Here is a 14,028-nt window from a genome sequence, read left to right as displayed (position 1 = left end):
AGTGAATAGCGTGTTGTGGCATTTTGTTACTGTTGACAGTGAATAGCTTGTTGTGGCATTTTGTTACTGTTGACAGTGAATAGCTTGTTGTGGCATTTTGTTACTGTTGACATGATGGTGAAACTTATCTCCAGTTCTACAGACTTCGATTTTGACCTTTTTTTTTACTTGTTGGAGTTCACTTCAGTGTAATCAAGAAAGAAATTACCATTTTAAGAAGGGTATATTCATGGTGGTGTGAAATGTGTTTTAAATCTCTAATAAAACTAAAAAAAAAATGTTGTTTAAAAACAAGACAATCTTGTATTGTTGTCTATGTTTGGAAGAATAGGGGAGTATACAAAAGGTCATGGTAATCTTATGTTGAAAGGCATTTCAAGTATAGTTTGACATGTCCTCAGTTTTCATCTGAACATTTTTTTAAATATAATCCCATAACTAATTTTAAAAAACAAAAACCTAGTAGCAAAAATTAATATACTTTTATAATACTTAACCATTAATGGGAAGGAAGTGATTGTTTTTTCTGACACAACTGAATACCTGATTTGATTTTTATCAATTTGAAGGGAAGGAAACACTGGCGAGTCTAAAAGCAAAGAGAGTCGTGTGTAAATGTATGGTGGAAGTTCAGGTTGAGTTTATTGAAAATTACACAATTTTTATGCTGATTTTATCATGTATGATCAACATTAGTTCCACAAACCACCAGTGGTACACGTACCACTCTCAGAACCCCTATTATCAGTGATTGTAAGCATGGGTGGGGGTCTCTTGCCACACTCTAGGTTATAAGTGTGTTGATATTATGACTGAAAGAGAGACTTGTTTCTATAACAACCAAGGAGATTCTCCAGAACTTTTATTGATGATTTGAGGTTTATTAATTTTTAACACTATTGTGTGATTTAATTTTCTTTTTGGATATTTTCATCTGGAGCATTAAAACATTGTAAAAACAGTTTCTTGACTCAAAGATGTAAAGGCTAGATGTTAGTCAAATTCCTATATTTAAGTATTTTTAACTTCCTGAAATGAACAGAATGTTACATAAAAGCTTTTTACTTACTTAACATTTGCTTCTTCTATTAAACATGCCCTATGGTTGTATTAGTGTATTCTGTAGGCTCGGTTTAACAAAGAATGTTTTATTTGAACTCATCCATTTAATTCTAGTTTAAACAAGTTTTATAAGTTGATGTATCATTATTATTACTCACCTCACCCATGATAAATATTTATTGCATAACCTTGTTCTCTATGAAGCAAGTAGACGATGGTAGCATCTAGTGTTAGTAAAAGGGGGGTGTAACTGATTTGAAGCTGGAAAAACACGTTATTTCTTGTGGTATTGTCTTAAACTTTATAGGAATACCAAATTTTGTTTTGAATTTGATAAAAGGAGTTAGTTATTCATGCCAAAAGGAATGGTGAGTGGTGTTTATTTTTTGTTTTAATTAAAAAATGTAAAAAAAATTGTTTACAAAATTTCTCTTCAAACTATTCAGATTGTATTTACTAATCAATTTATTGTATAGTAAGACTTTTGACAGTCCATATTTGGGAATGGTATTAATATCACACCATTTCAATATATCAATGTGCAAATATTTTAAAAATTTTAATTTCATATTTCAGTTCTGTTATTGCAAAGTATTTATTAACCTTTGTATTATATTGTCTAATTGTCAACAGACTACTGTTGAATAATGTTTTAAAACAACTTGAGGGTTCCGTTTTAAAAATCTTGTAGCAAGCTATGATATGTTTAATTGTAATCGTTTTATTTTCCACACACACAGAGTTAAAATAAGTTGTATTAATTCTTTCTTTTAGATGGGTTTTCTGATGACATCTTTTCACACATATTTGGAGGAGGTCTGTTTGGAGGCATGGGCATGGGATTTGGTGGTGGACGTCGAAGAAAACAAAGAGGAGAAGACACAGTTCATCCCTTGAAGTATGGTATTTGATGATTTTACAGAAGTAATCTGGAATGTTCCAAACGTTTATTCTTAGGAACAAAGCACTGTTTCTCAACTATCGATCATAATTGTGATCAGTGAATCAAAATTAAAACTGTGGAAAACTTGAGGGGAGACAGGTTAATATTTTTCCCAGTCTTGAATCAAGGCACTTTACAGTGTCTACTGGTTGACAACAGTGCTTTAGTAGTATGGTTTTAACATGCTTTCTTTGCTCCTTTTTTTTTCTCCTCCGTTGTCATGACCCAAAATTCTTCCTGCACCTTTCTTTGACACATATTTGAAAGTATATTTACACTTAGGAAAACTTGTACTCCGTAATGATGATGATATTAATGGGTTATCACGTTCTGTAGGTATTGGTAGAACGATTCATTTCTTCTCTAAAGAAACAGTAAAATGCTTAACTTGAATGTTTACCAAGTTTCCTTACAGATATTGGATGAGCTTGGTGATTTTGAAGTATATACAAATTGACAAAAATAGTGATATAAAACTTAAATCATTAAATCACAAGAAGATAAGGTTTTAATAATATAATTCTAATTGTTTAACTTTTTTCTTTTTCAGGGTTTCTCTAGAAGATTTGTATAATGGCAAAACAACAAAGCTGCAACTTAGTAAAACTGTAATATGCTCTACTTGTTATGGGTGAGAATAGTGTTTTTTTATGAATATAAATAATACTGTGTACTTACTGTAATCAACTTATATTTGGTTAAACATTAGTTTAACTGAAATTGAATACTTTAGTATGAATGATTTAACCCTATATGCACTGCACGGTCAAAGTGTACATGTCATGACCTTTTATAGAGTTGCATTCAAAATTTAAATAAATTAATTTTTAACCCTGTGTGCGTGTAGTCAGTCCATTGTATCGATTCCAGTTTTGTAGAATCAATACTTGCTCCAATATTGAATTATAAAAGCTTTTAGTAACCGTGAAAAGTCTGTTGTACGAAAAAATTATAATCAGATATTGTAATAAAGTATTTGAACTAAATATTTGTATGTGAATTTGCCAAGTTTGTTTGCCATAGAATGAGTAGTTTGAGTGAATAGTGATCTTTGTACTAAGAATATAGATACTTCTTCTAAACATAGTTTTCATATTTCATTTGCACACCTCCCTTAAAGCTCCTAAAAGAATATCACAAGTTTTTGGTAAATATTTATACCTTATTCCTTATTTTCTCTGAACTAACACTAATTGTAAGGAAACCAGCAGTACAGAGTAAAATGAAAGTTAAAAAATATATAATAAATCTAAATTACCCTTTTAGAATGACTGCATATTGTAACAGACAGGTTATGCCCTATTTATTCTTACAGCCAAAGCTAGTAGACTTCAAATCTGGGTTCATTTAGTTTTATTGCTTTACAGCTGCACTTGGATGGTCTGGAGGCATACTGAAAGCCATTTATTACAGCCAAATGATCTATTTATAAGCATGCCATAGTCAAACTAAAATCACTGGTGTGGTGTGTTGTATACATGTTACTGTGAGAAATGTTTACTTGTTTTTTTCATCTGATAATTTTAATTTTTACATTTCAGTTACTTTTATGACAATAAATAAAAAAAAACATACATAAAATACAAGAAACTTCGTTCTTATGTCTGGACTCTGTCTTTTTGCTATTGGTAGACAAAGCACTCTAGGACTACTTTTTGTACAGGTGTTGGTAGTTCATGATATGATTAAATCTACTAAAATTTAACTGGCTTTCTAACTAAACTATAAATAGGTTAAAAAAACTCTGTTAGCATCACAAAAGCATAGAATGAAAGTGAGATTAAATATTTCCAAACCTGGTGTCTGAAGGAACTAGCATCATAAGGAATCTTGTAAACAGAAGGATCTGCTCTTTCTGTTAGTTATAAATAATACAATGTCCTAGATTTACTGAAATATTTTGTAATATAAGAGGGGTGTGGCAGGTGGATTTGACTTTCTTGTTTATATTTCAGTAAACCAACAAACTTGGAGGCTGTAAGTTTACTTTATGGCTTAACATTATCTATGCTATAAGATTTAACTTGTACAAAACTCTGAATATCGTATAGGGGTAAAAAGAAAGCCTAGAATTGGAAGTTCAGAGTGGAAAAATGTCGCACGATAGAGAGAAGCGAAGACTGAGAATTTATTTAAGTGTTTCCTTTTGAAATTAAGTTTTGAATATGAAATTGCGTTTTAATGCCAAGTTTATTTGCATACATTGATAATTTGAGTGTAACTCTAAAAAAAGCTGTGACATATGCATCTTGACCACGACACATGCTGTCATTCTGTCTTTCAAAAAATATCAATAATCCTTTCTGACATTGCTGTTGGATCAATAGAAAGAACAACTTTTTATTTACAACACTATTTTTACTGTTACTTCACCGTAAATAGACATTTAACCTCAGTTTCGTTGTTTGTGATTGTTCTGTTCTGAGCAGCTAACAGTAGTTTTGAGACGTTCTATTCTAGTGCCTGATATATTTTTTTTGTGTTCTAAGATACGTATCTAAAAGAAACTAACGATTTTATGGAGAATCAACATAGCGGGAAAACAACCTAGTGCAAAGAAAGTATTCCCTCGAGTAAAAATTACTGAAATAGGCTTCAACTCTAATGAATGTCCAAAATGTTTTGTTTTTATGTATTACTATAAATATTTTTTAACAAAAGTAGCTAAAACATGAAGATTAGAAACTTGTTAGGTGATTAACTAAAAATAGTGATGGAAAATAATCTCACGAGACCAGCCAGAGCTAAGTACATTGTGGTGTTGTAATTTTATCAGTTGTTTATACTCATTTCTTGCACTGTAGTTAATTGCCTTTCTCATAATTATATAGGGTCTAAAGGGCATTGTAAAGTAATAAAATTAAAAATTGAGCACACGTGAAAAGGTTGGATAGCTGAAGCAGTTTGGATAGACAACTAACGATTTGTTATAATCTGTGATACTTCTTTTAAAAAAGAAGGTAATTGATTTTAATTCATATTTTTCAATTTTTCATTTCAATGTATACTGATTTCACTACAATCAATGTTGGGAGAGAGAGAGAGAAGAGAAAGCAAAGTATAGAATTTACCAAAACTTGTTTATTTAGTAGGTTCGATTGATTATGAAAATTGCTTGATGAAAAAAAAGGATTTTTATTCTTATCAGAATGACACAATAATGGCTTGATAAATTCATGGACAAATCCTTGTATAAGTACTATATTATAAAATTGGTCTTTCAACAGACTGTTTACTAATGACATGTAAAATTTGTAAATTCATAATTGTAGTAAACATTACTATATATAGCTTACACAAATAGGGTCCAACGGACTGATGCCATTGACAGAAGGTTAAATTATCATCAATTCAAAGTAAGCCGTGACAGTTTCAATATACTACAAATTTCTTGTGAAACGAGCATTATCAAAATAAGATATTTATTTTCTACTAGTGTTAAATGAAAGATCCATAACTGTATATTAATAGGATGATTCCATCAGCATTATATCTTATATTTCAGCATCTTTTTTACTGTCTGATAGATATTATCTGAGAAATCTCATTATATTGACTGAAATGATGATTAACCTCTACCACAAAAATAAAAAGTTGATTATAAATTTATACTGTAATTGTGAATTTTTTTTTTTTCTAACAAAGCAAAGATTATGTGCTGTTTTCTGTGAAATTATCACTTTCCTGGGAAGGTTTCCTTTCTTAATAAAATGTCATTGTATGTCTAAAGCTCCAGTTGGAAGGATATATTGGTGTAAAGAGCCTATGATTATTATTATTATCATTATCAGGGAAGGCGGTAAACGTGGATCGTCACAGCCGTGTCGAAACTGCCATGGACAAGGTATTAAAGTGACTCTTCGGCAATTGGGGCCAGGCATGGTTCAGCAAATGCAGTCTGTCTGCTCTGATTGTAGAGGTGAAGGTAAGGTGGTCTAGTTTTATCTCTCTTTCACTATTAAAACATTAACTGCGATCATAATAATTAACTTTCCCATGTGTGTGGAGTTGTTTGTTAAGTAGCCTAAATTTTGTGTGATCGTCACTTGTTTATTTCCATGGATAAAAATATTGTTCCGATTTAATAATTAGAAAAGTGAATGAAAATATTTTCACGAGATCAGTTCGATCTAAGTGCATCGTTGTAACTTTATCAGTTGTTTACACTCAGTTCTTGCACCATAGTTTATTGCCTTTCTCATAATTATATAAGATCTAAAAGGCATCGTAAGGTAATAAAATTTAAAGCAAGCATATGTGAATAGGTTTGAAAACTGAGGCAGTTTGGGTAAATAATTGTAACTGTTTGTTATAATATGTGATAATTCCAAAAAAAAAAAACTTTTCATGCTGAATCTGAGTCAGGATTCCCATGTACCTTTTATTGATTGTATTAGGTTCATAGGTTAGAAACTGTTATAGTTTTTGTAGCAACTTGCTTCTTATTATTTGTTTCACACTGAGTTTCAAAGAACCGTAATTCAGAAATATGTTTCTCTCAACCAGTAACTTTTGTATGAGCATATATTCTTCAGTTTTAAACTGTTAAAACATGTTTTTCTGAGTGTCATCTTTAACTTGGTCCATGTGTGAGTTGAATTTGAAACTGAATATATAATATATGTAAGAAATAAGATGATTACGTATATCCTGTTGTATACGTATTGAATAAAAAACAACATTTGATAGTAGTTTCGATTACAAAGATATTTTTAATGGTAACAAACCTTTTCTTTTTTTTTTACTGGATGAGATTAATACACTGAATATTTTTCTGTTGAAAAAATAAACTCGTCTATTGTACAGTAGAGATAGAAATTTAGAATTTAAAACAAAAACGTTTTTTTTTATTACTTTACTTTAATAACCATTAAAGATATAAAAATACATTTTTATATGTTAAAATCTGACTCTTTAAACTGTGCCATTCTGGTAATTAGCTGTTGTTTGTTTACCCCGTGTTATTAAGCCTAATCACACTTAAAGTTTTTCGTATTGTATAGCATCAGTACTATTTTATTTTAAATGCCCGAGTAAGATAGTTACAGTATTTCAGAGGATATCGTATAGATAGTAATCTTACTATATTTCTGTAATTTTTAAAGGAGAAGTAATCAATGAGAGAGATCGCTGTAAGATCTGTAAAGGTAACAAAACTGTAAGTGAGAAGAAAATTTTGGAAGTCTATGTCGATAAAGGAATGCAGGATGGACAAAGGATACAGTTTAAAGGTGAAGGGGATCAAAAGGTAAACAAGTATGTTTCAGGAATAGCATGAAAATGTGACGTAGTGCAGATTGTACCCAGATACTTGTAGTGTAAAGTAAAGTTTTACAACATGTCTTATTTATTTAACACTTGAATCAAATACATAGCAGGGAAGCACTTTAATGAAGAAGCCAAGTTTTGAAAAGTAACAGTTGAGGTTTTTCTGATTACTAAATAAAACAGTAAAGCATGGGAGAACGAGGCTAATGAGGGGAAGTTATTACTTATACAGGGTATTTAAATATGCTTTCATAAACATGATTCCAATGTATATGTTTTATCACACTGGTTCTTACTTACATTACAAAGACCTTGTTTTATCTGCAGTCTGACTTCTGCTCAGGAAATAGAAGTAAAGTTGATATAGAAATATTAAAATTATTCTGGGAGGCTCTTAAATAATTATTTTTATAAGTTACACAGGAAATAAAAAATTATCAGGATTCCAAAAAAAACATGAGTGATGAGAATATAAAAAACCCAATCAGTTTGAGGCTTGTAACATAGCGTGAAGGTTGATTTAAACTTTACAAGTTAATTTTCAAAACTTGTAGTCATTTCAAAGATGTTGTTGGTTGTACAAATCAGATGTCGGCATCCTGGGATTCAGTTTATAGCAATATGTTATATAAAATTTTGATAGCAGAAGGTTTTAACAACCTGCTTGATCGGGGACTTGACTCATATTTCAATAATCTGTAGTTGTGTAGTTTCATGATCTTGAAGTCATAATTTGTGGAATGTGAAGTCAAAGCTCAACAGACTAGCATTTAAAAATTGCAGGAACAGTTGGTATACTTTTGTGCTTAAAAATCATATATATATAAATCTTTTAATTATATGTTTCAATATTACTTAAGGTTGTTTTCAAACTTCATTTGGAAAGTATAAAAAATTGCATATAAGAAAACAATACTTAACTCTGTAACTATGGAAAAGTATTTATTGGATGTGGTTTAAAAAAAAACATTAGTACCAAGAGGTCATGATTGTTGCTTTAGGATGGAATGGTTGTTGCTCTCTTGCTATTTTTGGACTCGTTTGTTTAAATTAAAAATATAAAATAAAAATGCCATTATATATTTCCTCTTTCAGCCAGGGATGGAGCCTGGAGATGTCTTAATTATTCTTCAGGAGAAACCACACACGTACTTCCAAAGGAACGGCAATGACCTGTACATGAGCCACAAGATCAACCTCACCGAAGCACTTTGTGGCTTTTCTGTGGCTGTAAAACACTTAGATGGACGTGATTTGATAATCAGACATCTTCCAGGCGAAGTCATTAAACCAGGTTGGGTTTGTGCTTCGCTTCAAATATAATGATTAATAGAATTACTTAATCTTCAGACTATCTGGAATTGACTCTTCTGAATTTTAGTTTATAACACGTACATGTTTAAGAAATTTAAAATTAATTATGGATTGAATCTACATTGGTCACTTGGTGTCCTATATGTATACATACACAGACACATAAGTCAGTAGTTCTGATACTGTCAAATATATTTGTAAATAGGTGGTCAAATCAACAATATAAAACAATAATGAGACCAAAAAATCAAATTATTTTTCAATTACCAGTCCTTATTATCATTGACTTGTATATAATATTTTTATTGTTCAAGATTGACACACATGCAAATATTAGGTTTTTATTAAAACTAGCATTCTACGTGTTAGGCCTAGTGTAAGGAAAGAATAATTGGGTTACTTTAGTTCTTAATTTTTGAAATATTCAGGATAAAATTTTAAATATTGGTAAATATGGTAGGTTGCAACACATTATCATAAATGTCACTGAATGAAATGTTGTGTTATTGTAAAAGACCCCAAAACTAGCACTTTCGAGTAGTTGACTTTTTTACTCCTTATAAAAAAAATGATCAACTCTTTGAAAGTGCTCGATTTTTTGATGGTGGTTTTTTATTTTCTGTGTGCTAATTTTTTCATCAGAAATTAAATAATATTACTTGTTTTATTTAATAACCACAATTTAGATCTGTAATACTACAGAAATTGTGTTGAGCTTGGATTGTTTATCAATTTAGATGTCCCATAATCTAAAAACTAACAAAGAAAAAAGGACTGAATAATATAAATGTATGACTATTTAAACCATTTTACGAGAAAGGCATGAAAGTCTGGGCACCAAAATGTGAAAAAATAAACCAGCATTCTATCAAATTTCTTTGAGTTAGCATGTAAGAAAATTTTGCGAAGTTTTTAACTTTGGGAGGAGAAGGATCAGATGGTAACACTGGGTATAGAGAAACTGATTGCACAAGGATTTAAAATAGTGATATTTTGTAAATATAAAACGTATATTATCATGAAAATATAGTTGCACCCAAAAGAAACTCTTGGATTTGTAGCTTACACTTGCATGTTTGTTTAATGTCGAGGCTAGACAGTCCAGATATAATGAGCACTTAGAGTTGGTTGGAACTAGTCTTATTTACATTGATTTTTATCCCACTTCTTCATCAGGCACGTTGAAGGGTGTTCAAGGAGAAGGAATGCCCATTTACAGGGATCCTTTTGAGAGAGGAAATCTGTACGTTAAACTTGATGTTGAGTTCCCGTCGGATCATTTTCTGGATGAAGAAAATCTTGAGGTAAGAATTAACTCGAAAGCCATTAAATACACGTGCTTGTTACATTCAGTTATCCCAACTGGCCGTTTTGACGTGTTATTTATTTTATGAAACTTAATTGTATTTTTAGTTTTGTGACTAAAAAAATACTTAGTAATTTAACAAATTATTTACAGAAGGTTTGTGATATTTGTAAACAAAGTTCCACTACACCGTAATTGGCGTAAACAACTTAGTAATATTTAAAGTTCCTTTTGTGATCCCGTAGCACCTATCAAGAAGTGAAACGTTTATTGTTTTTCAACCTCACCTTTCAGCTGCTGGAGAAGCTGCTACCTGATCGGCCACTGTCCAATATTCCCGAAGGTGAACACGTAGAAGAAGTTGACCTCCATGACTATGACCCCAACACCAGTAGACAAGGAAGCCACAGTAGGAGCAGGATATCGGAGGCTTACGACTCCGACGAAGAGGGTGGAGTACACATGGGGCCTGGGGTTCAGTGTACACATCAATAGTAGATAAACCTTGTAATCATTGGTTTTGTGATAGTTTCATTTAAAATTTTAGTGCACATTTTCTTCCTCAAATGACAAGGGGAAGAAAGCAGATGTGTTAATGATGTTTCCAATACTCTCTCTTGTATATGTGGGCCTTGCTTGCACTCCTGGAATATCTGTAACATGAAATTTCTGGACATTTGTTTTTAAAAGTGTTGGCAATAAATTTCATTTCTGGTGAATACAATGTAGACTTTGTGTAATATGTCCTTTAACCCTAGAAATAATATGGGATCGGTATGGACTCTTATTAGTATTTTAAAAAACCAAACAAAATACATGTATAAACATCCATTTTTCAATTAATTTCACTAATTACTGTTAGTCCCCACGTGAATTTTACATGAAAATTAGTGGTTTCTTCTAGTTTTTTTTTTTACAAATAAAATTTTATAAAATGCAAAAACCTAAAATTGCATATTGGAAGGAAAGAACGTTACTACATAAAACAAAATTATATCCGAAACCGGGATCTTAAAAAAAATATTACATGTTCGTGAGTATAGTTATAGAATCCACGATGGTTTTATATTTCATCTCGGAAAATAGTACTTTCACAGGGCTGTGGTTGACCTAGCTCCAATAATAACACACAATCAAAGGAGACCTTAACACTAACTAATAAAAGTACACTTTTAATAAAAAATATAATAATAATTTCTCATTTTGAATTTAATTTTTCATAAAATATCAAATTTTTAGTTAATACCTTTAAATTCTCGGAATTCTAAATTTAGCAAAACAATTTAGGCTTATTGTAGGAATATTAAATAGAACAGTCGAGAGATGGCAGCAGGGTCGACAACATTATGCACTTTTTTTTTTTTTTAACTGTCTTGTTCCTGCAAATTTGATCAACAGATCGTAAAAGAATTAAACACAATTGAACGTATGCATACTATTATCAAGAGTTCAGTAATACTGAAAGAAACTCCACGAAAAACCATTAAGTTTTAACAGATCGGCTTAAAAGGAAATTGAGAAAGATGTATAAAAACTTAATAAAATAAAATATGTATTAACGTAGAAGTAGCCGACAAGACATACATGTTCTTGTAATTCTGCCTGAGAACATTATGAACTCAGTAGGATTAAGTAAATGAAATTATAATACAAGTGTACAGTAGTTGATACACAAGTCATATTATATTTGACCTTTTAAAGTGCTGTTTTTTTTAGAATGACACTAACGATTTTAAATCCTGGTCGCCACTACTTCCAGTGGCGTGTCTTTTTAAACGCCAGTCACTGAAAAATATGAAACCTCCTAACTGAAGTTTCCACATAAATGTCGTTTCTTCCTGTCGTACATAGAAATCGAAGGGCTTCATCCTGTCCCCCCGAATATACTTGTTAACTTCAATAAGGTCATCTCTTATCAATGTTGTCTCAAGAGAGAGAGAAAAAAAAGATATTTTAACATTTGCATCTTCGGTATTATTGTGGTAGTTTCCATTTTCAACAGGTGAGTATCCTTGCTTGGATAAGTAAACCAGAACTCTACACATTATTTAAAATGATGTGGAACTAGTCATTTATAATAAAGATATAGTTTACTCTTTTTTTTGGGCTTGTAATCAATAAATATATGTAAATACACCCTGAAATTATTTTACGGTTATACTTTAATACCTCAAAATGTTCCATTTTTTTGTTTTACTTGTTATGATTTACTCTTCACATTTGAAAATAAATATTTTAACAATTTTACGTTTCTAGCAAAATCTGCAATACATTTAAGAAAAAGATTGGATCAAAATGGTTAAAGACAGAGAGAGATAAGTCCCGATTAAGGTCCTTTTTATTTTTTCAGAAGTCCACAATTTTAATCAATAGTCATCGACTTTATCCTATACGTCACAAAAGTCTGATGCTTATCAGATTGCTAAGTATGCATCTTCACTTGGGGCAATGAAAATTTTGGTGTATATCCCCACAAACCAGTAACACGATCTTAGTTGTCAAGAAATATTTTTTCCCTTAGACATTGAAAAGTTTGGTGTTCAGCCCTGCAAAGTAGTAACAGACATTATTTTGACCGTCTCATCGGGAGCTGCTGGGACTGTCTCACGTGATACGAATTATATGCACTATTTGCTATAAAACTCAACTAAGTAAGTGGCCCCATTATAAGTCTCTGCACCAGAGCCACAGTAACCCTGGCGCAAGGCCTGTGTGTGTGTGTCGTTTTGTGTAGCATTTTGTAACAAAATTGTATTATTACAGCATCTGTCTGCTACTCCTGTAACTATTATCTGTAGGTTTAAAAGAGCGGGAAATGTAAACCTGGACCAGGGCCAATTATTGTATGGTTCAGAAATAACGATAAAATAAAAATATTGTTAACACTACTACTACTGTATTGACTTTTCATACTTCGTATTATGAGGCTTTCCAAGTGATTAAAAGTGGATAGTAGATTAGTTATTAACTTACAAAGTAATAAACGACTTTATTAGGGTTCAGGTATGTTGCGATTTAAACAAATATATTAAGATATTTCAACGTATTTACTAACAAATCTTTAGGTTACCATTCAATCATATATGTAATGTTCAATAAGTAGGTTTTAGTCTTGTTTTAAAATTTACGAATATTATTTGTATAAATATTTAGGATTAGCCTAAATCTTATTTTTTGGTAGACCTTGTTAAGTATTATTGGGTTTACGGCCGAAAATATCGCTTGTAGTAAATGTACTCATCTGATGAATCTTAATTAGTTTAAACATAAAATTACTGTTGTTTTTTTTTTGTTGTTGTTGTTGTAACTTGTCTAATAATATTATATTCTAAAATTACCTACGTTATTTATTAAATTGTAATTTTTTCTAATCTTTTTTGGTGCAGAAATTATTAATAAAAACATTATTATCCAAAGGCGATTAAATACCCTCGCTCCTCGGTGGCCAAGCAAAATATAATAATACTCTGCATTCATCTGCTAGACCCAAAGCGATTCGGCGAACATAATTTACGCGACCTTTAGTCAACTTTCCGATGACACAGCGTTAACGTAACAACACCCACTCGCGATCTCCAAGCTTGTAGCTAGTGACGAGCGGCGGCGCAAGGCAATAACTAGAGGCTTATCTGACGCTAAGTAGTTTTTTCATATTACGTAGTAAGCGGCTTGTGAGTTTGTGATTTTAATTGTGTGAAGATTTGTAAACATTACATAAACGTTAAATTAAAAAAAAGTCCTGTTCAATTTTTAAAAGTGTGGAATGACTCATGCTGACGCACAGAAAGACGCAGTTCGAACACCATTACGTCATTACAGATTTGAATGCGTCATTGGACACTTACAGTATTCGAAGAAGCGTACTAAATTATGCAAAACGTTTTAAAAAGGAAATAAGTTTTTACGTCACGTATCAAATATAACTATAGAATAAAGATTTCCTGTTGTTGTTTATGTATTCAAATGTAAACAAATATAACAACGAATGACTGTAGTCTTTTAGACTGTTGATCCAGCTGTGTGACAAAAACTGCGTGTATTTATGTTAGAGAACAAGGCACTTTTCTACATCTACTCGTTAGCTTTACTGTTACATAAATAAAGTCAAGCTCGATATGCAACAACAATAAAAAAA

General features: G+C 31.2%; 1 protein-coding gene across 1 annotated transcript in view; it reads left to right on the top strand.

Moving 5' to 3' along the window:
• The window catches only part of LOC106461385 (dnaJ homolog subfamily A member 2-like), a 24,756-nt gene extending 14,139 nt beyond the window's left edge, over positions 1–10,617 (top strand). Inside the window, exons 4-10 of the mRNA XM_013921202.2 lie at positions 1,837–1,960; positions 2,556–2,636; positions 5,797–5,930; positions 7,111–7,253; positions 8,369–8,567; positions 9,764–9,891; positions 10,188–10,617. Of these exons, the coding sequence (XP_013776656.1) occupies positions 1,837–1,960; positions 2,556–2,636; positions 5,797–5,930; positions 7,111–7,253; positions 8,369–8,567; positions 9,764–9,891; positions 10,188–10,388 (1,010 nt within the window). The 3' untranslated portion in view covers positions 10,389–10,617. The remainder of the gene's footprint in view (positions 1–1,836; positions 1,961–2,555; positions 2,637–5,796; positions 5,931–7,110; positions 7,254–8,368; positions 8,568–9,763; positions 9,892–10,187) is intronic.
• Positions 10,618–14,028: the final 3,411 nt, after the last annotated feature.

Source organism: Limulus polyphemus, unplaced genomic scaffold, assembly GCF_000517525.1.
Source record: "Limulus polyphemus unplaced genomic scaffold, Limulus_polyphemus-2.1.2 Scaffold948, whole genome shotgun sequence".
NCBI classification, from domain to species: domain Eukaryota; kingdom Metazoa; phylum Arthropoda; class Merostomata; order Xiphosura; family Limulidae; genus Limulus; species Limulus polyphemus.
The sequence above is the reverse complement of the archived record's forward strand: the minus strand, read 5'-3'. Positions and strand labels throughout refer to the sequence as shown.